Consider the following 26,210-nt stretch of genomic DNA (forward strand, 5'->3'; position numbering starts at 1 on the left):
GCCATGCTGGCATTCGTTTGCGAACCTCGGTACAGTTCGGCTCGCCGGTACTTTGTGCTCGATTGTCTCCGACCGGCTTCAACCCCCTACGATCGTCTGCTCTCATGTCACCGTGCAAACAAGCTGACACGTTTTGACAGCCGATCGACAGGCACAATCACCACGGAGAAGGTGCAACGGGCAAGGATCTCTGGAGGGAATCGGAAGTTAATCGGGGTTTGATCGCTCACGATTAAAACGATCAAACCTCACGGAAGGAAGAGAGGATCTCGTGGAGCGGTACCTGCTCGGTTCGACGGTATCCCTTCTCAGCTGAAACCCGTGGAGAGTACTGTGCACGGTCCGATTCACGGTGTGCTATTCAGAGGGACGGAACAAGAGAGAGAGAGAGCAGAAGAAGAAGGCGGAGAGAAGCATTCGCCGAAGAAAGGCGTGCTCCGTGCCGAGCTTTCGGAATCTCGCGGTCGACGTCGCGCTGCGCCGGTCCTTCCTTTTCCTTCGTTAGAACGTTAGAAGCTTCGAAACGATCTACTCTTCGGCCGATCGATCGTCGACGGTTCCCTCATATGTTGGCAACTCGATGGACATCGCGTACCCGTTCGAACCGTGCCGCGGTTGAAGTTTACTGTTCCAATTGCTGATCCTGCGTCGTCGGCAAGCGTGACAGATCCAAAAATGAGGAACACAAGGCTCGGCAGAACGCTGGTGCTACTGGTCATCACGAACGCGGTCTACGCTTTGGGTAAGTAGAATTTCAACCTTTTCATTTCCGGGAGAAATTACTATTTCCTTTTTGCGAAAGGGAAAAATGTTTGATAACCATAACGCTTTCTTAGTTTTCAGAATTAGAATAAGTCTTTGGAATTTGTATTAAATCTAGGAAAAACTCGGATACTTGTCGCTTAAACGGAGTTTGACTTGATCAGAACTTTCAATCCAAAGAGGGTCGCGCGCGCTTTTGCGCGGGTTGTGGTTCGCAATTTAAATGCTGTCCGCGTATTTGACTCCGCGGATTTATTTTACAATCGAGCTGAACGTTTTGAGGAATCGTTAGATTTGAAAGAAAAAAAGAACGAACGTTGTCCGCGTAAATACCGTAAAAAGTAGGATCCCCGTAAGTCTCAAGTTATTCTGAATAGGACGAAAATCTACTTTGCGACTAATCGTCGTTTACGGTATCGACGAGTCCTTCCTTTGCTGCCTAACCATTCTTTCGCGAGTACTGTCGCGTTTCTGGCGATTGATCAAACAGCCTCTATTTATACCGGGGGCAGCCTCCGAACTCTCAACCTTTTTCTTTCGTTGTTGTCCAGCGTCTAGTCGTTCAGTTGCTCAACGTTTATGCGACATATCTTTCTACTAGAATTTTTTTCGCTCACCGGATGACCAGAAACGTTGCAATTTGTTGTGAGGAATTATCTCTGAACCGTTTACAAGTAAAAATTATACCAAATTGCAGAGCGATAGGTTCGTAATTAATTTTAACACTAAACCTACCGAGCATTAAAAGTATACATGCTGTCTTATAAAAATGACGAGATTGAATTTATTTGGATTTTGTGCGGTTTTAATCATTTAGTTCAGTGTTCAGTGGTTTAGTGTTAAAAGCGCAAAAGCCTCTTTTCTGTTGGCAAAATTCGAACACCTACATTTTTATAGGATACATATATTTGTGTGCGTATACCTCGGAGCCTAATGTTGCAGTTTTCGGAATTTTGTATGGAAGTTGCGTAAAATGAAGGAAGTAAGCGGAAAATTCGAGATGTGAAAATTGACCTGCGTCAGCCGGCAGATAAAATCAAGTTTATCGCAGGTTTCCCCGTGAATCACATTTCGCTATCTCTCATCTCGAAGGAATTCGGGTTCCGTGTTCTCAGGTAAACCGGCCCAGACCTAACCGAACCATGGTCACCTTTATCCTAAATCCTAAGTCGTTGCGAGGGTTGAGGAAGGCCGACGAGGACCACGCGTGTCCGCGCACATTTATTATTATTATTATTAGTATTGTACGTGGAAAATCCGGCTCGTTACAGTTTGTTGCACTTTAACGAGATTGCAACTAAGAAAGAGAAGAAACGAGCCGAGCGAACGGGTCTATTAATTTTCATAAAGTAGCAGGGGAAGAAACGGCAGGGACCGGAGCCCCCTGTCCGTTTTCCCCTCCTGGAAAATGCGGCGATTCTCAGCGGCAACAATGCGAGAATCTGAGAGATTGCCATGCTTGCGCGGATCGATGTCGTAACGATGTTAACAGGCGATTACTTAAATATTCATTGTTCCTAGACGAAAGGACTCCAGCGAGGTCGATGGACTGTAAACTGAAACGCGAAAGGTTGACGGAGATAAGATTGACGGGCAGCGATACCCGATGAACAAACTCCCTGACTCATCGCGGACCTCGTGTACAACTTTTCGAATCATTGTTCGAACTCCGAAGCTTCTTTGTCGTCGACCCGATTGAAATTTCGATGGTCCTCCGGCAATATGGATTAGGTTTGATCGGTCTGTCGCTGGCACAGCCGAAACCTAACTGCGCCCCTTCCACTCGAGCACGCTATTCGTCGCCTGTGATCTTTCGGAAAGTAGCAATTACAACGGGAAACGGTGGAGGATGACGCATCGAGCGCGGGAGATCGGCTTCAATGGAGATTGGCTCCGATACTTTGTAATTAATCGGTGTCGAGTAACGTTTGTCTGAAGCGTAAGGCGTTCCGATGGTTCACAGGACGCGGAAGGTCCGGACACCTAACCGAATCGTTGAGTCGACACCGCGACGCAACGTTGCTCTCGGAAGTAACGCGACCTTAACACTTTACCGACCGGTAGCGATTGAACACACTACACACTTCTTACCGATCACTCGACCGCAAACATTAGGAATACCCGTAAGTAATGAATTATTTGCAAAGAATTTGTTTTGCCTTTAGTTCTGTACCGATCGTTGAAGAGGAAACACGTATTCTTTTAGAGTTTTCGGTAAAGCAGCCTGTGTTCAAAATATTCTAAAAAGTACCATTTTTTTTACAACCCTGTAATAAAATGGCGGCGTCCGTACCTTCATCATATTCGTCGTTTCATGCTTTTTCATTTTCATGCGGGATTTAATGCAACGGTAACAACAAAGAAAATTTGCGATGTTTATGGAGATATATTGAAGGTCAACAAGTGTCAACGTTGGTTCGGAAGGTTTGCTGCTGGTGATTATGATCTCTCTGACAAGCCTCGAAGTGGACGACCAATTTGATGATGACACCCTAAAATCTCTAGTGGAAGCCGATCCAAAATTAAGTACACAAGAATTATCGAGAAGCCTTGGGTCCGCGTGGTCAACTATACAAAGGCACCTACACGAAATGGGAAAATCATGTAGGCAAGGAATACGGGTACCGCATCAATTATCTGAGGCTAACAAGAACATTTGTCGATCAATTTGCACTTCATTGCTATCCAGATTTCGTAGAGATCCATTTCTTAGCAGAATCGTTACCGGAGATGAAAAATGGATTCTTTATGATAACATAAAGCGTTCCAAGCATTAGCTTACTGCAAATCAAACCGCAATATCAACCACTAAACCTAGCTTATCACTTAGAAAGGTGTTACTGTGCATTTGGTGGGACTGTCGTGGCATAATTCACTTTGAGTTGTTGAAACCTGGAGAAACAGTTATTGCTGAGTTGTATTAAGCAATTACAACAGCTGTATTCAGAACTATTGAAAAAGAGGGCATCTTTAGTTCACAGAAAAGGTGCAATACTGCATTGACAATGCCCGGCCCCATACAGCGAAACTCACTCAGGAAAAAACCAAAGAATTGCAATTGGAAGTTTCACCGCACCCCCCGTACTCACCGGATATTGCTCATTTTCAGATCTCGGAAGCATTATTTAAGAAATAAAACATTCACTTCTGCAGAAGATGTAAGGAGGCACCTTGAGTCATATTTTGCTTGACGAGCCCTGCATTTCTATAAGAGGGGGATTGAAAATTTGCAGGAAAGATGGCAAACTGCCCTTGATAATAATGGAGATTATATAATAAATTAAGAAATAAAAACTTGAATTTACTACAAAGTTTGTTTTAGATTTCAAAATAATTAATTACTTATGGGTCGTCCTAATACTTCCCTCACAACGGCTCTGTTTCGGTTGCAGTGGCAACCGGTCGGCAAGCGTCGAGGACAAGAAGCCAATTAACAGGCTACCGGTCGGTAAAGTGTTAACATTATCATCGAAGAACCAAAAGAATCTCGAACGATAAGTTTCAAATCTTTCGTCTTGGCGGGAATATCCCCTGGTTTAGACGTCCAGAGACGAAAGAAATTCGATTTCCCGAGAATCGCCTGGAGCGACATGGACGTGCGAAGCACCTGTTCACCGATGTTCCAGTTTTGTTTTGCCATAGCGCTCATCGTTCAGGAATCTCGAGCAAATCGTAGCACCGGCCTTCGAGCAAAGACTTGTTCGCCATTTGATCCCGACGGTCGGAAGGGGGAAGTCGTTTATCATCAGCCCGGTGACAGTCGCGCTATCAAAATCGCCGCGATGCTCGGTCCTTTCCCTTGGCCGCGTCATCAGGGCGTCGAGGCGTCGAGGCAGGATCGCGAGCGCGAGCTTGTGGGATCCATTGGAAGACGGGACGAGGGGCTCGAGGGATTCTCTCGGCCCACCCATTAGGGGTGGGCGAGTCTGTCAGCGCCGACAGAGAAACCATCTCTTTTCGTTTCCTTAGGTGGTTCTTTTGTTTGTGGAACCGAGGGTCGAGGGATCCTCAAACATTTTCAACGGTGTAGCTGTTCTAGCCGCTCGACTCTGTCCGAGGAAGTCTTGGTCATCAGGAGGGTCGACCGGAGACTTTACAACCACAGTGAATTCTCGATATATGTCAACAACACGGGTCTTGTATCGTGTAGGAGACATACCCGAGCTATGTTATGTTCACCGAGGCCTCTCGAGCTTCGTGGCCCCTCCCGGAGTTACACCGCGGTAGTGGGGATAATTCCGCGACGTTTATCATCCAGGCCTTGGTGACATATATAGAGAAATCACTGGATTTTGTTCACACTCCTCGGCGTCCGAGGCTTCTCGAGCTTTTTGGCCCCTGGCGAGGTATACCCTACGGTAGTGAGGATAATTCCACGACGTTTATCATCCAGGCCTTGGCGACATATATAGAGAAATCACTGTATTATGTTCACACTCCTCGGCGTCCGAGGCTTCTCGAGCTTTTTGGCCCCTCGCGAGGTATACCCTACGGTAGTGGGGATAATTCCGCGACGTTTATCATCGAGACCTTGGCGACATATGTAGAGAAATCGCTGTATTATGTTTAGACTCCTCGGCGTCCGAGGCCTCTCGAGCTTTTTGGCCCCTCGCGGAGTATACCCTACGGTGGTGGGGATAATTCCGCGACGTTTATCATCGAGACCTTAGCGACATATGTAGAGACATCGCTGTATTTAACGGAAGTCTGCAACATTAAACGGAATCTACATTTATTCTCAGATACAAACTGTTCCTGTTTCTAAGGAGCGTAGGAATATCGTTGCATGCAGAAAAGAGAGAGCTCGTGTGCTCGTATAGCGCGTAGGCTCGACAAAAGGTGCAGAAGAGCGCGTGAGCGAAACACGCGCGCAGGCGTGTCCGAGAGGCGGCCGAATTGACATGTATTAAAGTACATAGGCACCGAGTCTCGATCACGTTCGTTGGTAGCCCGGCCGATTCGAGAGAGCCGTGCATCTGCTGTTTCGCCGTTCTACCTTTCCTGTTGTTTGCTCGTGTTAGACCGGACCACCCTCGAGCACGCGAGACAACAGGCCCGATCGCAATCTCTATCAACCGGCGAAGAAAAGCCTGGCCAACGACCGGCATGATAATCGTGTTGATCGATGCATCAGGCCTGCAGGAAACGTTTCCGGAATCGATCGCGCCGCGTTTGCAGCTCGCAAAAGCTTCGGACCTGGACATGTCTTGTACTTCGGACCTCGTGATTCGCACCTCACCAATCACTGACGCAACCGCGCTCGCTAACGGTGCAATCGTTCGGTTACGTAAAAGGTTCTATCGCAACGAAATGGAAGAAATTGTTGCCCCGTTCTGTTCCATATATTAGCCACGCTTCGAGGACAGGCGAAACGATGAATCGGACCTTAACACGTTGACTGCCGTGTCACCCAAATGTGGCTGACGGAATTATTTGTCCAGGTTCTAAAATAGATTTTTACGTTAATATATTCGTTCTACCAAACTTGGTTAGGATCTGTAAAATGCAAGAGGGTTGGATGAGACTACTCAATATCATACATTTAATTCTTTCAATTTTTATTTCATTAAGTAACTTACTGTGATTTTATGGAATTTTTGAGGTTTCTAGTTCGGCAGTGAAAGTGTTAAATATACAATTGGAAAGGAGGCCCCCTGATACGAGATAGAAGGGTCTCGAGAAGAGGAAGAGGTCGAGACGACGCGATGCGTCCAGGGTGAAAAACAAGGGGCAAACGGTGGAAAATAAAAGAGGACGGAGACAATTGGGATCGCAAGCTGCGGAACCGGAGCGAGAATGGGGACGGGATCAGAAACCAGTGCAGGAAGGAGGAACGAGAAGGAAACGGCTGACCTCCTCGACCACAATGAGGTGTCCTGCGTGCGCGACACACGTACGCGTTCATACGTGCGCAGGATCTGGAAGCGAGAGAGTACACCGCAATACTCCGTAATGGAGGGCAACATCTGCCGCAGGCTCCGCGTACCACCTACTACTTCCGACTCTCAAACCTTTTCTTAGATCCTTTCGCACGAAACGGAACAGAACAAGGAGACAAAACATGTCCACGCGACATGCGACATGCGACATGCGACACGCGACACGCGTCCACGGCAGCTGTCTCGTCAGACTACATCCGCGGTCTGTTGCGAAAGAAGCTCCTCGCATTCTTCTTTCAGGAAGATCAAAGACAATTCGATCGCTGTCGAGTTTTTTTTTTCCTTTTTTGTAAAAGTATCGAAAGGCTTTTTGTAAGATCGTCCAGGGAAATTTAATATATCCCCCCGTGGTAATCGTCGGACCGAGAGTCATTTGGTGCGCGAGGGTCGCGCCGCGTAACGTAGCGCCGCGCCGGGTACAGTTAATTAGAGTCGTGTTTCCGACAAGGATCACGGTATTCGGGGTTTACGGCCGAGAAAAGAATAACAGTTTGCGAAAGGCAGGGTTCTATCGAGATCCCGATCCCGATAGAGTCGCGTTCCCAGCCTCGGTTTCGATTAGGGCTCGGCTTTTACCTTTCACGTGGGATAGGCGCACGGCACGGACACGGGCTCTGCGTTACGTTACCGCCACGTACCAGCTTACCTTCGTGAACCGGAAACACGCGATTAGCCGGCACTCTTCTCTTGCCTCTTGATCCACGTGTTCCATTATAATTGTGCCCCGCCGCGTTTTTTCCGTCGATCAAGATTTTTTCACCGCCTCGGCCCGATAGTCCCGATTCTCGCTTGCTTTGACTCCTCCGGGCTAATTTCTTGATTCCGCGAGCAATTACAGCGATTTCGCTGTATACGTCGCCCCGAGGTCTGCGTGACAAATGTCGCGGAATTGTCCCCACTACCGCGAGGTACACCCCGTGAGGGGCCACGAAGACGCGATGGGCTCGGGTATGTCTCCTGGACGATACATGACGTTGACATATATCGAGAATTCACTGTGTACCGATGGCAACGCGAAACACGGAGCTCTTGTTCGTCCATCGAATAACTGGACGATCGATTGCAACGAGGCATAACGCACGGCTTCACGCTTTCTGAAGCCGCTCTACGAGGTGAGAATCGCGCACGGAGAGGAACGGGGTCTCCCGTTTCCTTTCTTGTGATTGCTGCGAGTCCTGCTTGCCGATTCTAGCGATTCTAACGGTCGTCGAGGAAAATTCCGTCAGAAAAGTTTTACCACGTGGAAGACGTTTCTTGAGTTTCTTCTGATTCTTCTCCTCGTTCTTGAGATGATCATCGGAGCGAGTTTCGCAGCGTTCCGAAAGGAGGAGAACGACGGTAGGATGGGAGAACGGGAAGAAGGAAGGACGGAAGGACGGGAGGAAGGCCTACAAAGCTGCCATATGGTGGGCGAAACGGGTCCGATCCCGACTTGGAGGGAAGATCGTAGTCGGGATCGAGCAAGGCCGCTTTTTGCTGGCGCGTTCACCTCGAAAAACAAGACTCCGAGAAGAAGAAGAAGAAGAAGAAGAACCAATGGAGCACCGGATGTGGATCATCGGCGGATCCTCTTGGCGCACCGGGCCAGACGTTTATCGCACAGATTAAAATCGCTCGGCGCCGACGGGCGAGCAATGTTTTGCAATGCGCTTCGTTCAAAGGCTTCCGAGCTTGATAGGGCCAGGTTCTCGCGAGTTTTATGGTACAGTGAATTCTCGATACATGTCAACAACACGGGCCTTGCCAGCGTCGTGTATCGTCCAGGAGACATACTTGAGTTACGTTTACCGAGGCCTCTCGAGCTCTGCGGCCCCTTGCTAGGTATACCCTACGGTAGTGGGAATAATTCCGCGACGTTTATCGTCTAGGCCTTGGCGACATATACAGTGTGCCCCACGAGCTCTGTCCACTTGAATATCTTGGTTATTTCAAACAATACGAGAAAATGTTACTTACAGAGTTTGTAGGGTTTAAGAAACTACATAATAAATGATATTCTTGCAAGTGGAGGCGTAGAGAAGATATTTATGCTCGGTTTCGACAGATTGGCGTATTCCGAGTATAAAAGTACTAGAGTGTATTTGTCCTAAAACTTACCGTTGCTGAGATGTTTGACTGTTTTCATGAAGAATGTTCGAAATGTCGGACTAGACTTTGGCTTCGCAAGGAACCAATGGCGGCACCCCCCATTTCCGCTTGACATTATCGATAACATTGAATGCGATAAAAAGATGGAAAAATCTTTATACGGAACTGTGCGCTTCACAGTTTGGAAAACTGTGGTGCTTGACTGTAGCGCGTATGCGCACATAGGAAGCTGAAATTTTCTGGAGCAGCACCCCCACTAATTTCAGCTACGTCGGATTTTAAATCCGACTACGTTCTTCGGGATCGCATCGGCGAAACGACTAGAATTTTCTACAAGTATAATTCGCTGTAACGCGTGAACATCTTTAACGGGGAAAAACGATAGTGTTTTGCGGCCGTCTTGGTATCTCCGCGCGAGGGGAACGTATTACCTACGTCGAAACAGGATACACGGAAATTTACAGCCCGAACAATGACGAAGTATTCCTCGTCTCGCTTTGAAGCGGCTACCAGGCTACCGGCAGGCCGCTTTGCAATGCCGATTCACGGCGAACACCAGCGGAATTGTTATTCCACGTCCAGTCGCGTCTTTTTCTAAATATAATCGGCCGGTTTCCGGTCGCGCGGCCGGCAAGAAAAGTCGAAAACTATAAATACTTGTAGGATGGTACCGTGCGGAACTCCGAGCGAGCGCGAGCGGATCATCCTCGCGTTCCGCTGCGAACCAACAAACTCTTCGAGGCGTATTCACGCCTGTATTCTTCTCTACGTCTCGCTGTTCTTGTTCGTGTACGAAGCGCGAAACCATTGAATTTCGGAAGATCGAGTAGCATCGAGTCGAAAATTGAAATTTTTAATCGAAAGTCTCTCGATCTAGTCGGAAGTCGACTAGGTGGCGCGCTCGATAATGAGAAAAGATATTATCGGCAGGTTTCTTCGACGAAATTCCCGTTAATTCTCGCTTAACGAGACCCACGGCGCAGCACGATGCAGCACGACGCGGCACAGCGCAGCGCCGCTAACGAGAGGAGGAAGGGCGAAAGTGCTCGACGGATTTCTTCTTCCTTCTTCATTATAAGAGCGAACATCCTGTCGACAGGGTTTCTAACGCGCCGATCGCGGTTGGGCAGCGTCTGCCGGTTATCGCGATTATTGCGCCCATTCCGCTCGTTCGCTCGCAGTCTGTGACGCGGAATCGGGATTTTTAATCAGGACTCGTTTACCAGTAGCACGATTTACATCCTCGATCGTTCCGAACATTTCAACTTTCTCCGAAGAAAAGTTATCCCTAAAAGTACAGTGATAACTGTGTATACATGTCGCCATGGCCTGGACGATAAACGTCGCGGAATTATCCCCACTAACGCGGGGTATACCCCGTGAGGGGCCACGATAACACGGCTCGGGTATGTCCCCTGGACGATACATGACGCTGGCAAGACCCGTGTTGTTGACATGTATCGAGTATTCACTGTATCTCTAGAATATATTGGGTTGTCCGAAAAGTTCGTGCCGATTTTTAAGGAAAACTCAAACTCAGTACATTTCAATTTCGATATATATTTATTGAATTATTATAAGTGCCATTTTGTTCCATAATCTTTCTCCATCTTTCACGCAACTTGCGTTTTTTGGCAAAAACTATGGTTGTAAGCTTCGCGGCTGCCTTGCAGTTCGAGCGTTTGCTCGTCCATTTTTCCACGCATTTTTGTTTTCTACAGATTCTTTTTCCTATACTCGTCGACCGAACTCCCAAACCGGAAATTAAGAGGATCGAACCTCGGATTCTGCGCAGAATCGTCTGAGAGTATACAACTCCGGCGGTAATATTAGGGGTACCCATAGTTAATCAATTATTTGCAAATTTTGCCTTTAGCTCTGTACCGATCGTTGAAGAGGAAACACGTATTATTTTACAGTTTTCGGGAAAGCAGCCTGTGTTCAAAATATTCTAAAAAGTATAATTTTTTTTACAACCCTGTAATAAAATGGCGGCGTCCGTACCTTCCGAGGATCATATTCGTCGTTGCATACTTTTTCATTTTCACGCGGGATTTAATGCAACGGTAACAACAAAGAAAATTTGCGATGTTTATGGAGATGTATTGAAGGTCAACAAGTGTCAACGTTGGTTCAGAAGGTTTGCTGCTGGTGATTATGATCTCTCTGACAGGCCTCGAAGTGGACGACCAGTTGAATTTGATAACGACACCCTAAAATCTCTAGAGAAAGCTGATCAAAAATTAAGTACACAAGAATTATCGAGAAGCCTTAGGTCCACGTGGTCAACTATAGAAAGGCACCTACACGAAATGGAAAAGGCATATAGGCAAGGAATATGGGTACCGCATCAATTATCTGAGAACATCAAGAATATTCGTCGATCAATTTGCACTTCATTGCTATCCAGATTTTGTAGAGATCCATTTCTTAGCAGAATCGTTACCGGAGTTGAAAAATGGATTCTTTATGATAACATAAAGCGTTCGAAGCAATGGCTTTCTGCAAATCAAACCGCAATATCAACCCCTAAACCTAGCTTATCACTTAGAAAGGTGTTACTGTGCATTTGGTGGGACTGTCGTGGCATAATTCACTTTGAGTTGTTGAAACCTGGAGAAACAGTTACTGCTGAGTTGTATTGCCAGCAATTAGAACGTCTGTATTCAGAACTATTGAAAAAGAGGGCATCTTTAGTTCATAGAAAAGGTGTAAAATTGCAAATTGACAATGCCCGGCCCCATACAGCGAAACTCACTCAGGAAAAAATCAAAGAATTGCAATGGGTTTCACCGCACCCCCCGTACTCACCGGATATTGCTCCCTCTGATCTTTTCAGATCTCTGTAGCATTATTTAAGAAATAAAACGTTCTGTAGAAGATGTAAGCAGGCACCTTGAGTCATATTTTGCTTGACGAACCCTGGATTTCTATAAGAGGGGGATTGAAAATTTGCAGGAAAGATGGCAAACTGCCCTTGATAATAATGGAGATTATATAATAAATTAAGAAATAAAAACTTGAATTTACTACAAAGTTTGTTTTAGATTTCAAAATAATTACTTAAGGGTCCCCCTAATATAATGGGGCTTTCAAACGATTTGCCGGCATCTGTCGGTGAGCATCGAGGTGACACGTGGTCGCACCTGCCTGGCTCTCGTGTTTGTCGAGTGGTGCGCGTGCCTGACGACGTTGGGAGACATCGGACGACACCAGGGAAGCCCGGACGAGGAGTAACGAAGCATCGAAAAAGCGCACACGCGGGCTGCTTGCGAGAAGAATATCCTGACGGCACGCGCGCGACATATGGCCTCCGATCTCAGGACCTGAGACTCGAGACCGAAACGCCCTCCGATCCTCGATCCTCTATACTCTGCATATCATCTGCGCTGTCGTCGTAATAACGGATGTCCACCATAGCAATCGACAAAAGATCTAGGTTTTGCGTCAGTTGTTGTTACACTTCCAAAGTATCGTCGCCAGTTCTAGCCTGACGGACCGAAGAGTTGTTCGCCTAGAATCGACCGAAGAGCTCTCGTCCTCGGCGAAATCGAAACCGCAAAAGGAAACATATTATTACTCTTTCCACGAATAATCATCCCTGCACAAAAATGCACCGCTCGGACACAACGGAAGCGTACGCCCACGAGAAATGTTGCGCCGCGAGCAGCAGCAACAACGGGAGAGCCTGAGGAGGAGGCTGACTAACCTCGCCGGAGGGACCGCCCTAAAAAACAAATCCATAGTGTTGGGGAACAGATGGAGTCTAAACTCGGCTCGCGAATTGTCCTAATGCTATGCAAATCGCGCAGTGTCTCGCTGCGAGTCGGGACCACCCTGGTCAGGTTCGATCCTGGTTGGGTTAGCTGCCAACCAGGAACCCAAGTTCGACGACCTTGAACGAGGGGAACGTCCACCTCGCGATTTCGATTTCGAATAGATTTTGGATCTCGAACAGTCACTTCCGGCCACTGTGCTCAAACTAGTCGAGAGGCGAGTGACCGGAAACCGGTCTGCGCGACAGCGTATCCAGTGACAATAGAAACCCGGCACACGGAAGCATCTAACGTTGCGTTGGTTGTCAACCTCGAGCGAGGAGTCTGGATGCCTGGTGCTCACGGCACGGAACAGACGTCCACCCTGCGCGCACGACACGTGAACACACGGTGCTCTCGAATCTCGAACAGTTAGCTGGACACGGACACGGGCACAGCGAGCGACGCACACCTCTCTCGCTACCTTTCCACCGAGAACTGGGAACGGCCGTAGTCCGTGTTTCTTCATGGTCCGCGGATCCCCGAAGACGATCCTCCGTCTTCGGGATCCAGGTTGTTCGCGTCCGACGACAGCGGCGTATGCGCCTACCTGCATACAATATCGTACTCGTTGCAGTCTCTTCTTTTCTCTGTTCCGTACAAGTTTCAAGTTTCCTTCATCTTCTCGGGAAACACTCTTCTCATTTTGTCTTTGATTCGTAAGCTTTATTGCTCTACGCCTTTTCGATGCTTTCCGAGTTGTTCGCGTTTTTGCATCCAGGACAATACTTCAAAACGATGGCTATCGATTGCTATGGTATATACGATGCCGACGGGGGTTTATGGAGGTTAATCACAGTGGTGAAGGAGAGGAGCTGGGGAAGATCGAGCTGGCTGTAGGCTGTAGGCGATCGCGAGAACAGCCGGTCCGTCTGGGTCCTCGATCTCTTGGGAAAAACCGAGAGGCAGGTAGTGTACCGCGCCCATCGCACCCACCGCACCCATCGCAGCCGAGTTCCCAGCCGATTACTCGGACGATTTCAAACGAAAAGGAGAAAGAGGGGAAACCGAGAAACGTCTCGTGGACGGAACACCGGAGCAATCTCGACATCGGTGGCCTCGTTTCAAGGAAATTACGCGTTAGAACGTAATCGTGGCGCAAGGAAGAGGTGTCTCGGTAGTGGATCGAGGTTGCCGGGTCGTCACACTCCCTGGCAACGCAACAATGACCATCATCGGAACGAGCGGAGAACGAGCGAGTGAACCGGAAGCGTCTTTAACTCGCGGACGCCTGCCTGGATCGCCGCCATTGTCTGCAAGAAACGGAGAGACGGTCGCGGGCCGTCCTGCCTGTCCGGTGAATCGCGTATCGCAAATAGCGATCCACCGAGCATTCTCGCAACCCGCGCGTCACCGTAACCGCGACAAGACGAGACGCCCGAAAAAAGGAACGATTTTCTAGGCGAAGAACGTTCAGCTATTCGAGTATCGCGTTCCGTAGATTCGCGATAAGGTAGAGTGACCACGTTACCGACGAAAATAGGCGAAAAATGCAGCGCCCGCTACTCTCTACAGTGAATTCTCATTACGAGTCAGTGCCAACCTTACAATTTGGAGTCAGTGGAACTAACCACACCACCGCGGTGAAGGGCCGAAGCTCGAAAGACATTTTCTCAGTCTTGTCACTATCGCTTGGTAGTCATAGGCTTTTATGACTTGTAGACGGATATGACTCTTAGGTTTCCAGCGTGCTCGGCGAGAACCTCAGATTTCGTCTAAGAGTCAGTGATTAGAACGGCGCAACTGACTCGTAACGAGAATTCACTGTATTTCATCCAGAAGACTCATCCAATGGCATGAAAATGCTTGGATTCCACGGGGCATGCACATCGTCAATTTTTGGCCTATTTCTAACGCTTATGTTACCAAATGTCTGCATAATCTCCTCAGCTCATGACCAGCGCGCACCGCATCGAACCTTCCTCTTTCGAACGAGCCCTTTCAAGGACGAAAAGTTGAGGCACGTGAAACCATTTTTCGCCTATTTTTGTCGGTAACGTGGTCACTCTACCTAATCACGAATCTGCGGAGTCTTGGCGCTTAACCACCTGGTGTTCTCGCGCGATGGCGGATCGCGTGATACGATCTCCGTTCTTTCCACCGAATTCCCTCGGGCGGCGATTATCGTGTCGAACCGAGTTTGTCATACGAGAGATTTTTCTTTTTTTCCATGCTCCGATTCTCTCCGGATCTATTATTACCGGATCTATCCCCGCATCCCTCGACGCTGCCTTGCACGACCATCGCAGAGAATTCGGGGCCGAGTATCGGGTATCTCTGGGAATTCTTTCGAAACGACTGCCGCTTTCGTCCGCCACGGTTCGCCGACGTGAAACATTTCGCGAAACTTTCTCCTTCTCGTTGGATTCGGCAAAGTTTGGCCGTAACGCCTCGCGAACCTAATCGGATCGAATCGATGCGCCATGTTGGATTCTTGCGGGTGGGACAGGTCGACCGGCAAAGAGAAGACTTGTATGTACTTACCTGCTCGAACATTTCTCGTCGAGTCATTTATTCTAATATCTATCCGGTTACGGGTTACGGGTCACGCTTTTAGTTTTCCAGGGTTCTCTCCTGCGGTTCTTAAGGTTTCGCACGGTGTCTCAGCTTACTCCGTGACAGCGAGAGCTTCCCACCGTGGCCGAACAAGTATCTACGATCTCGAGAACAATGTCTGTCGTTCCTTTCAACGGACAAAACTATTTTTTCACCCGCGGTTGAAAAGTTCGTTTTACTTTCCCAGCGGAGAGGCGCATGCTCGGACGTGTTCTGCTTCAAAACTGAAAAATTGCGGTGTAAAGTGATCTCTCTGTACATGTCGCCAAGGCCTGGATGATAAACGTCGTATACCCCGTGAGGGGCCTCGGACGCCGAGGAGTGTAAACACAAGGGTATGTCTCCTGGACATGTTATTGTTGACATATATCGAGAATTCACTGTACATGAATCGTAGTGAAGACCACTGTCGAGCACCGGCGCGGCGAACAGAGGAGCGCGTTTCGCGTCCTCGCGTCCTCGCGTCCTCTTTGGGTCGTCAAAGGGAGAAGATTGTTGCGAACGCGCGGCCACTTACGCTCATAATGCGTCGCCCGTGCGTAAGTTCGCATGCGTGTGCTCCGTTCATTGTCCAGAATCGCGAGCCATGAAAAACCCAGAGTCTCTCACCGGTGTGCACGCCCGACGCTCGATACTCGACGCTCGTGCCAAACTCGCTGCGACTGGCTCGCCCGCGTTTCCATGCGGCTCTACCGTCGTCGTCGAGCCGGCAATCGGCGCAACGAATCCTGCCCTTGTACACGGGGACCTTCTACAAACGTGAATTTTTTTCCCCCTTCGAGGATCGATGCGGAGAACGCGTGGCTCGATGCAACACGAACGATTCCCTATACCGTTTCGCCGAGAGCCCGGCGGCGGAGGACCGTGGGAGGCTGAGTGGCCGTCAGGGGATAATATTTGCACGGAACAGTCGGTGCGCTATCGAAGCATAATATTGCGCGATGCGCGTGTAGGCAGCGAACAATTGATATGCAAATGGGGGTCTGTTATGCCTGACGCCGATGCCGATGCCGTTACCGTCGACGGTGTTTTACACGACGATTCGCGAACGACTTACAGCTCGAAACATTAAATACAGTGATTTCTCATAATATGTCGCCAAGGCCTGGATGATAAACGTCGCGGAATTGTCCCCGCTATCCCCGTGAGAGACACAACACGGCCCGGGTATGTCCTCCTAAACGATACACGACGCTGGCAAGACTCGTGCTGTTGACATGTACCGAGAATTCATTGTATACACAATTTTGTACCGGCGCAGCCTCCTCGACAGCCATCGTCGCGTCGCGTCGCGTCGGCTCGTTTTTGCTTGTTTCGCGGCGAGGGAAGGGGAGGCGAGACGAGGCCAGATCTCCCGTTCCTCCTGCCCGGCTAAATCAATTTCACGGCCGGTGAGAAGAAACAGAAGAAGGCGAATCTGGCCGCTGGTCGCTGCGGTTTTCAAGGAATTCCTCGCCGGTTCCGTACCGAGACAATACCCCAAAGTTAACCGTGCGTTCGTTATTTTCCGAGCGATCGAACATTTGCCCAGCAAACGGAACGAGGCCCGCTATGGGAATCGGCAACGCGACTCCGTGTCGTTCTCGACCGAGCCATTGCCGACGATGTCGTTATCGGGGAATGCTCGCGAGAGATCGTGGACCTCTCGATCGTTTTTCAAACGATCCAACGACCGCGCCGCAAACGAAAGTACAAGCGAGGAGCGGCGCGCACGAGGGACGGAAGGAACTGTGGGAAGAGCACATCGTGGGGGCTTCGCGTATCGGCGGTTTTGGGACGCGAAATGCCGAAGCCATTGAATCGGCCGTGGACAAAGGAGCGGAGCTGAATCGAACCGAGCCGAGCCTCTGAAAATCGAGAGGGTCGGTTTGTTCCCCGGTGAACCGGTATCGCACCTTGCTGCTCCCGTTCGAGTTTGAAATCGCACCCGGATTCTAATTGCAAACTAGTTCCCTCCGTCGTCGCGATCGCGATTCGAGCCAATAGGTTAGCTTAGCCGATATCATCCTGTACTCGTCCGACGCGGCGCGGCGATTCGAACGAGTCTCGGCCGAATCGCAAACGGCTACGGCGGAAATGTCGTCGGAGGGTTGAAGCAACCCCTCGAGACAGCCTCGTTACAATAGCACTCTCGCGCGGCGCGTAAAGTTTCTTTTTAAACATAAGGGTTTCTATCGATTGGGTTGGGTCTTCGTCGGGAGGGTCTCCGTGCCCGTGGCCGTCTGCGAGCTGATTTACAGCCCCATCCCCCACCCCTTCCCGTGACAGCCGAATCCAGGGCATTATGGTTTAACGCCTGCTCCTCGAGGGGCGAATACTATCGATCTCTCCGACGAGATAAACGTATCAGGATGCTCCCGCCGCCGGCGATAAATTATTCGAGAGTTTGGGGGTTTCCGAGTATTTTTTTGTTAGCTCTCCAGAAGAATCCTGAAGGACGGGAAGAGGATTGCTGTGGGTAGGAAACCGATGCACGGGGGTGGTAACCGAATATCGTGACGGGACAAGAAGAGTGTGGTTTAGTCCCCTCTCGGTTAGCCGTCGAACAGAGTGAAAAGGAAAACCCGTGAACGAGGGACGGTCACGTTTTCGAAGAGCGTTTGACCGATGCGTCGTGCGCATTCGCGAGGAAGAAGATGAACAACGGAAGGAAGAGGAAGGTAGCATGGGATCGGTCATGGTAGTAAAGAGTCCTCCTCGCGACTATCGTTCTCAGGAACCTGAGACCGCTATACTCGTACTTATACGCGCGAGCGTAATGCGCTCAGGAGAGAACGCTCCGCGTCGCGACAACGGCCCGGGCCCCGCGAGAAGGAATGCGAGGAACGGCCACCGTGCCGTGCCGAAGCGTCCTTTTCTCTCCCCTTCGCGTGTCCTCGTCCCTTTTCTCTTCCGTAGCCGCTTTTTCGATGCCCTTCGCTCCTTCTTCGCTCTTTGCGTTTCGCCTCCCTTGTCATCGATCGCCTCCCCTGGACCTGCGGACCGTTCCCGGCGTTTGTTTGTTTGCGGTCGCGAACGGAAATTGAAGGATAAAGGAAGAGAACTGTTGGGAACCGCTCGATCGGCCGGAGAATCCTCCGAGGGAAGCCGAACATGCGACGAAACAGCTGCTCGAGCGCCGACGCGATCTCACGACACGTGTCGCAGTCTCCGTCGCAGGCTAAACCAAATCAGAGGATGATCGACGCTCGCCTGCGACAGGAACAACTCCGAGAACAAAGTCGAGCAAAATCTACGCGGCGACGCGCGACGTCAACGCCGACTGCACCATTCGATCGACGCGATGAGTCAGAATTCGACGAGGAAAGAGATCCCGCGAGCCACGTGAGCAAGCATAATTCCTCCGGAGGCAGGCGATAGCAACTCGTATTATGTTTCGCTGCCAAGCTCCATGGTGGTCCACCTGTCAGCGTCGCACCTGCCCTCGTAACCGCTTAATGCCGACGTTAATGACCATTCATGGATCGTTGGGTGCGCGACATGTGGGCAGTAAGCTGGAACGCGATTTATTTTATGCGTCGCGTCGCGTCACGTCGCGTTCGATCGAACTCAAAGGAAATTCTAACGTAGGGTATTAACACTTTACCGACCGGTGGCCTGTTAATCGACTCTTTGTTCCCGACGCTTACCGACCGGTAACTTATTAACACTTTACCGACCGGTACCGGTTGAATATCCTACACACTTCTTACCGATCATTCGACCACAAATACTTCCCTGACACCGGCTCTGTTTCGGTTGCCGTGCCAACCGATTAAGGGCCCGGGATAGTCACGTGACTTTTTAATTAATAATTTCACAGCCTTCAGACACAGACTTAAGATCCGTCTTGGTCTTTAAGTCTCTGACTAAACTTGCCACATTTTTTGCTCTGTATTATCGATATTATGAATTCTGACGCCAGAAACGTACTTCAAGTTTTTCGCTTTATTTCGCAGAGAAGCAAGACAAAATATGGCTCAATTTGTAGCTGGAGATATTTTTTAGTGCGCGCAGAAAACTCATCCAATGGCATAAAAATTCTCATCGTCAATTTTTGGCCAACTTCTAACGCTTATGTTACCAAATATCTGCATAATCTCCGCAGCTCCTGACCAGCGCGCACTAGATTGAACCTATCTCTTTCGAATGAGCCCTTTACCAAATATTCTTATATAAGGAAGAAAACTTGAGGCAGGTAAAACCATTTTTTGACGGTAACGTAGTCACTCTACCTTATCGCGAATCTACGAAGACCGGGTCAGATTATACTAGGCAGGTCAGACACTGAAGGTGTATAAACGCTAGATACAAAAACATGGTAACCACATTCTGTCAGCAGATTTAATAGACTAACAAACTAATAAGCTACCGGTCGGTAAGCTTTGGGGACAAGAAGCCGATTAATAGGCTACCGGTCGGTAAAGTGTTAATATATAAGATCAGTATGGTTCTTTGCTGTGATGACTGAGAGCAGACATACGACTGGACCGGTAAAGAAACTTTGTTGGCTGAGAGTAAACATACAACGGCGAAGGGTTAAATACTTTGTGCACGATAAACGCGAAAAATTGGCCGAAATTTGAAAAGTACATATACGAATCCATATCATCCATCGGACTGACCAAGCATCGTTCTTTGATTTGCAGATGCGACCGTAATCACGAGCGACGGTGGCCTTCGGGGCTACGACCCTCGGTTCATGGTCGGCTGTTACTTCCCCGCGGAATTTCAGGGTGAGTTCGTGTCACAGGTGAGCGGAAAGGAACCCGGCAACACAACCGGCGCGCAGCCCATTCAGTACTCCACCATCGCCATCACGTTCAACGCTATACCGGCGTGGGGTTACTGTCACAGGAGGGTCGGCGATAACGTGTTGCTGATGGACAAGTAATTTTTCTTTTCCTCCGCGGACAGCGACCGCTAACGGAGTATCGATTAGTATAAACCGAATTTCCGTTGCTTTCCTTTCTGGTCGGCGTTCTCTTCGACCGTCTGCAGAGAATTTATTAGCCGAAATCCGTTTCGTTACCTCTCAAGAAATCCTCTCGGGGGGGAATTCGAGGCGGATTCTCGCATACCGTTTTGGCACGCGACCGTTTTAATGCATCCTCGAGGATGCCCCGACGTCTGCAGCATGTCCGAGACGGAAATAGTCCAGACTTCGAACCACGTCGACTACGTACTCCAAGTAACGGTGCCTCATTCTAAATTTAATAGACCGGTAATTAGAATAGTTGGTTCGACTACCAGATACTCGGTCGGCTGTAGCTTACCTAGACTGTATTGCGCGCGATAGACGCGACCGGAAATTGAAAAATGATCCAGGAGTTTGACGTTCGGGATTTCTGTTCCAGGTACGGCGATGGCGTCAGGTGCATCAGGTGCTTCCGATTGCTGAGGAGATCGAGAAACGTTATCGAGGTGTTCTCGGACAACCTGAACAGGTGTTATACCACCATATCCACCGCTTTAGCTTCTTGCGAGGCGCTCAACACTACGTCTATTTTGTATCGTGAGTCCTCCGTTCGTATATAGTGCTGGAACAGGCGTGGGCGTGTGCACCGAACGCTCTTTGCCCTTGGAGCTTTCCCGATTGCGTACGTACGTCCAATGGCCCAGCAGCACTCTCGTGCATCCTCGTGCTTGTATTCGTGCCCACGCTCACGCCTATTCTAGAATATCCTGATCAGTCTTACGACCGTTTGTACGAAACGATCGTCTGCACAGGTACCAAAGAGATCGGAAACGTTCCTATTAGAAACGAATATTGTCCCATAACTGGACAGTATCATTTCAAGTACAGTCTAAACAATGGATCCGAACGTGCCATCGAGTGCAACAGTTTCTCCTCGTCGTTCAACAACTGTCCCGACGGCTCGGTGCTCAGGTTGCACTTCAATCATTGCAACGGTGACATGCAAAGTAACTTTCCCGTTTGTTTCACGACGATACGGAGATTCTAGTTCCAAGGTATCTTTATGTCGCGCGTTCGTTTCAGCGAATCTGACGTTCAGTTGCTTGGGCAGTTGGCCCGGTCCGAACGGATCCACCTATTTCGCCCTGTTGGACAACGACGCGACCAACGAAGACAGACCGCGGTACAGATGCGGGGTGAGTCGAAAATCTTTTTCTCTGCGAACGGTTTTACGCGATCCACGTGTTTATGTGTTGTTCACTCGCGTGCCGTAATCGTTTACAGCTGTTTCACGTTGATAATGTAAAAGGGAAGACCTACATGGCACTCGGCAGCGACTCGAGTTGCACCCAGAATCTGGACAACTCGACCAGCGGGTACGAGACCTTGATTCTCAGCAAGGTGCCCAACCAGAAGAAGATGCCGAACTACGTGAAAACACACGTGGCAACGTAAGTCGGCTTCATTGATCGCGCCCCGGTCGCACCACTGGTCGCGATACCACTGAACTTGTTTCAGATTTGACGGAACGGATTGCTCCGAAATTTTTCCAGATTTCCAAAGTGGGCCCAAGGCTTGTGGGAAGAGTCGCTGATCGTGAACGGTACGATGACTTTCACCGATTTGAACGGCTACAATAGTTACACGTTCATTACGGTGGACTCGAACGAAGAAACTGGTCGTTACATCGTTTATTCCAAGGATCAATGGTAAATAGCTCGCTAGTCGGATGTCTGAACGTTGTCTATCGACTTGTTACATTTCCAATTTTTTTTTTTTTTTTTCTTAGCGAACAAGCGTTTTACCTGTGCTTGGTGATGAGACAACGAAGCGAAAACGTGCTGGAGTTCGCGAGAGGGATGGTACAAACTCCGGGTTATCAAACGTATTTGTGCGACAATCCCTACTTGGATAGACCAGTTTGGATGACACAAGCGAGTCAGTCGAAACGATCGATTTAACGCGTTATACTTCCACTTTCCATCTGTACTCAATCGTAATTAATAATATCGTTGGAACAGGGATCGAACGCGCCGTGGAATCGCCTTGTCCGATTACCGGTCAGTACATGGGGATGATCACGGACTTGTCGGGAATGTGCGCCGAATTGAGTAGCAATTGCAACACGCGCGAGATAATGTACTTCAAAGTGACCGACTGCGAGTCCGGAGAACTTTACGAGGGTAAAACATTCGATCGGACGCGATAACGACTCCCCATAGAAGTGCTCCCGTTCATGCGATTCTATTTCAGAACGAACGTACCTGTGCTTGGGACAGTGGGAAGAAAAAGGTGTCATGTACACGTACACCATGCGAAACGACACCGGCACGAACGAATGCTTTGTCGGATTGATCGTGAACGACGAAGAGATCTACATCAAGGAAGCTGGGGACCATTGCATTCGAAACATCGATCCGAAGAAGGAAGGAATGCGTCTCTACAAAAAGGGTAATTCGCACCAACGATGAGAAACGCGTGTATCGATACGAGTTATATTAACAAATATTTGTACGTTAGGTCAGTGTTACGGAAACTCCCCCAGTCCTGCGCCAACGCCGATGAAACCAGTTTCTCACAATCCAATCATGAGAATTACGACAACTCCACGGTCCAGGATATTGGGTACAACCTTTTTTCCAATGTCTACCATACTGATACATGTTGTTTGCACGCGCACGGATTCTCTAGGACATATGTTATTTATGTTGTAGAAACTGGCGGTATACCAGGGAACAATATTCCATCTGTGTCATCGAGTAACGCGAGTGTGTCAAACATTTTTCTGATATTGGTGACAATAGCTGCTCTCGTCAGAAGCATTTCTATACACGTTTGAGCAGCTAAGTATTATATACCTATAACTGCCTTCGTCGATGAACTAGTGAACTAACAGACTAGCAAAATAGCGAATTATACCTAATAATCGCGACTCTTTTGAATGGATTCGCAGAATTGAAGTTTTAGCCGGGTGCACCGAATAAACCGTACCGTATAGAGTAAGAACGCGTCGAACCTATATCAACAAGAAGCTTCTACGTACTGTTTCTTGACGATGCATAACACTGATACATCTTTGTAGATAAATAGTTCTCACCAACCACTGCCTTGTAAGATACAAGTATTAGGAAATTGAAAACTATGTGTATGTCGCTAGGAGAATCCCAAGAACTCGACATTCAGTATCCATTCGTTTTACGGCGTCGTTCATATTTTCCCTTTCGACATACCGTATCGAATCTTGTTAATTGAACTGCCAACTTTACGATCGCGGCACGATTACTGTGACACTAGCAACGGCAAGACACAAAAGGTACTGTAACACACAAAAGACCTCGCGTTTACTTAGAATTTTGTACTTTTCATATTAGACGGGCTGTGCACGATAGTTCGCAGTTGTTTCACGGACAGTCATTTATACAACTTTCGAATACTTTACATGTTTCTTTTAGCAACTAAAAGATTAGCGCCGATAGAGAATATTGATACGTTTTATAAGGATAATACGAGGATACGGAATTCAATAGGACAATTGAGTACACGTAATTATATTACTGTTAATCGATAAATGAGACTGACTCTATTAACCGCGCTCTACAGCTTAGAGTTTAGAGGATAGTTCGCATCAAAAACATTACTTGATTAAACACTCAACTTTATACCTACAAGTATTGTTTTTGATGAGCTATTCGACGTATTAACGACTATATCGATCTACTTTTGAATGCATATGAATTTATATTGTTACTTACATAGCAAAGAAACAAGACTATTTTATCATCAATCGTCTGTTACAATTTAATACAGAGCTCTGCGAAGTAATGAATATTTACAGTAATACCGTACGATAAAGATCTATTTTATGATACGCAAACTTTTACAATCGCAACAATGCATATTCTAATTCTAGCGCGGATAGTTAAGGTTACGTGTAAATAGTTCTCTGTGATTATTTTTCAGACACTCTTTAAAGGTAACACTGCGTTACACGGTACGTTACGGTAATAAATTTATTAAGAAATAGCTATACGCCGATGTAAACAAATATCGTATTTATAATGCAAATAGGACTTTTCTGTACAAGTATCACACAAAGCGCTACTTTAAAATACTTTTACGACTCGCTTTTATATTTATTCATAATTATATGTACGTATTCAGGTACGAATTTGTAAACTCGATGCTTCGCTTATTAGCGTTACGATGTAGATAACATCTTCATTTTCAGTCACAATCTAATATTTTTTAGGTCGATGTAAAATTCTACGAAATAATTACTTTTTCTACGTATGTACGTTACTTTTACGCAATGCTCTTATACCGGTTCTCGTGTAATTATAAATATAAATATAACAATATGTGGTTTTATCACGGATATATATTTATAACTTGATGTTATTGTTATTTTATTGTTTTCAACCAATTCCATGAATTGTATAAAAGCCTTACACTTTATACGATACCCGATAACTATTTAATACAAGAAAGAAAACAAACCTCAGTTACCCTGAATTTCGTAGGACACGATAGCCTCTTTAAGTTTCGAACCCCATTTGTACTTGTTACTACCAGACTTCCCTTTGACCCTATGACAAGGTACAAGATAGGCAACTTTGTTTTTCATTACAGCATTACCTACAGCACGCACTGCCTTTGGATTATTTATGTCCGATGCAACTTGCTGGTACGTAATAGTCGTAGCCTTTGGTATACAAAGTAAACACTGCCAAACTTTTATTTGAAATTCCGTACCCATCAAAAGTAGTGTCAGAGAATCGTTACTCCCTGCGCGAGGGGAAAAAATGGCCTGTACAACTTGAGCCGTTTCGTTGTCGTTGTCTTCGACCAATTCGGACAGAGGCCAGTCATTCTTCAGCTCGGTAAACGCTTTATCACTGCCATCATTTACAAACGCTAAGAAAGCTATGGCCTTGTCCGTGTTCGTCATGCCAAGCAAACAATCTCCAAACGGCGATGAGTGAAAACCGTAAATTATTTTAAAATTAGCGTGATCTTGTTTATACTCATCTTGAGTCATAATTCGTGAACGAATCATTGCAATATTAATATCTATGCCTTATACTTTCCTGAAAAAAGACAACGAGGAAACTAAAACAAATTTCGAACATAACTATAACGCTTACAAAGATTAACTTTTTCTCACGTCGAACCTTCCTAATCGAAACGTTTACTAAATACGTCTTATTGCACGTGGCAGTTGCCACTGTGCAACAATAATGGCGTCATCTACGGTGGTGAGTTTACAAACTGATCTTCGGGTTCTAGTCCATACTATAGAGGAATCGTTTTAATTTTGGTCCGCTTGGGTTCAGCACTTGGGAAGGCACCGAAACTCCGGCCGAAAAAATGCTCTACAGTCTACACTCTACACCAGGCCACATTTTAATTCAATTTTGTTCTATTTTGTATATATATACACGTTTAAAATAGTAATTTATTTAGTGAGAAATAAGGAATATTAGTTACAACAGCTAATGTGATCTTCTTTCTCTACCCTGCATATGAATATTTGATATTAGAATTAAATTAATGTCTTTGAAAATTTCGGGAACAGCTAAATTTTTTGAAATTAGAGAAAATTAAGTGTTGTATTAGGAGAATATGATAGTAAAAGAGGTAGCACGAAGATTCGCAAAAATTTCGAAAATCAGTGGTATAACTCAACGACAAGAAGGACGTTCGGGAAAATTGAGGATTCAATAATTAAATACGCAGATATGTCTTTTCATTACATTGTCTTTGTTTAGTCATTGTCGATTTTTACATCAAACGATTGTGTTAAAATACAACATAAGTGTTTATCGGGTAATCGTGTTATCGCACATGGTAATGTCCAGTAATCTGTCGTGCGTCGAATCTTTTCTATAGAAGTACAGACGAGATATTGGAGTAGACTCTACACTCTACACTCTACTCATCCTCATTTCCTCTCTCCGATGATGCAGTTGCGGGGAAATCAAATGAACAGATTACATTATGCATAGTATGATTGTATTGTATGTACTATGTATGTTGTCTATGCTATCAATAATTTCGTGGTGTCTATAAAAATTGCTCTTATCGCTAACACACAACTTTGTTTATCGCGCCTTACGCTGTGAATGATTTATTTCATCATTTCCTCAGCTCTGA

At 47.4% G+C, this 26,210-nt stretch overlaps 2 protein-coding genes across 6 annotated transcripts; one reads left to right on the top strand and one right to left on the bottom strand.

The window, feature by feature from the left end:
* LOC143354240 (uncharacterized) lies at positions 1-23,918 on the top strand. Of its 2 annotated transcripts, none has more exons than XM_076788163.1 (12): positions 1-742; positions 19,789-20,029; positions 20,497-20,654; positions 20,870-21,064; positions 21,141-21,253; positions 21,342-21,508; positions 21,611-21,766; positions 21,847-21,995; positions 22,079-22,240; positions 22,311-22,508; positions 22,578-22,682; positions 22,772-23,918. In XM_076788163.1, the coding sequence occupies exons 1-12, from the start codon at positions 676-678 to the stop codon at positions 22,894-22,896; spliced, it is 1,836 nt and encodes a 611-aa protein (XP_076644278.1). In that variant the 5' UTR covers positions 1-675; the 3' UTR covers positions 22,897-23,918. The 2 variants fall into 2 exon arrangements, with proteins under 2 accessions (XP_076644278.1, XP_076644279.1); XM_076788164.1 differs by lacking the exon at positions 1-742 and adding an exon at positions 19,505-19,656 and having other exon boundaries at positions 19,769-20,029.
* A 528-nt stretch (positions 23,919-24,446) lies between these two features.
* On the bottom strand, positions 24,447-25,284 carry Agt (O-6-alkylguanine-DNA alkyltransferase). 4 transcript variants are annotated; one of them, XM_076788190.1, is made up of 2 exons: positions 25,212-25,284; positions 24,447-25,144 (listed from the first exon to the last, which is right to left on the bottom strand). In XM_076788190.1, exon 2 carries the CDS (start codon positions 25,111-25,113, stop codon positions 24,556-24,558), a length of 558 nt encoding a protein of 185 aa, XP_076644305.1. In that variant the 5' UTR covers positions 25,114-25,144; positions 25,212-25,284; the 3' UTR covers positions 24,447-24,555. The 4 variants fall into 4 exon arrangements, with proteins under 4 accessions (XP_076644305.1, XP_076644308.1, XP_076644307.1 ...); XM_076788193.1 differs by having other exon boundaries at positions 25,229-25,271; XM_076788192.1 differs by having other exon boundaries at positions 25,222-25,255.
* Positions 25,285-26,210: the final 926 nt, after the last annotated feature.

The sequence above is a fragment of the Halictus rubicundus genome, chromosome 5 (assembly GCF_050948215.1).
Source record: "Halictus rubicundus isolate RS-2024b chromosome 5, iyHalRubi1_principal, whole genome shotgun sequence".
Classification (NCBI taxonomy): Eukaryota; Metazoa; Arthropoda; class Insecta; order Hymenoptera; family Halictidae; genus Halictus; species Halictus rubicundus.

Coding starts and splice junctions, on each gene's coding strand:
- LOC143354240 (XM_076788163.1), top strand. CDS start 676: ATGAGGAACACAAGGCTCGGCAGAACGCTGGTGCTACTGGTCATCACG. Junction 21,065..21,140: donor TTGCAACGGTGACATGCAAA/GTAACTTTCCCG, acceptor CGTTCGTTTCAG/CGAATCTGACGTTCAGTTGC. Junction 21,509..21,610: donor GTGAAAACACACGTGGCAAC/GTAAGTCGGCTT, acceptor AAATTTTTCCAG/ATTTCCAAAGTGGGCCCAAG.
- Agt (XM_076788190.1), bottom strand. CDS start 25,113: ATGATTCGTTCACGAATTATGACTCAAGATGAGTATAAACAAGATCAC.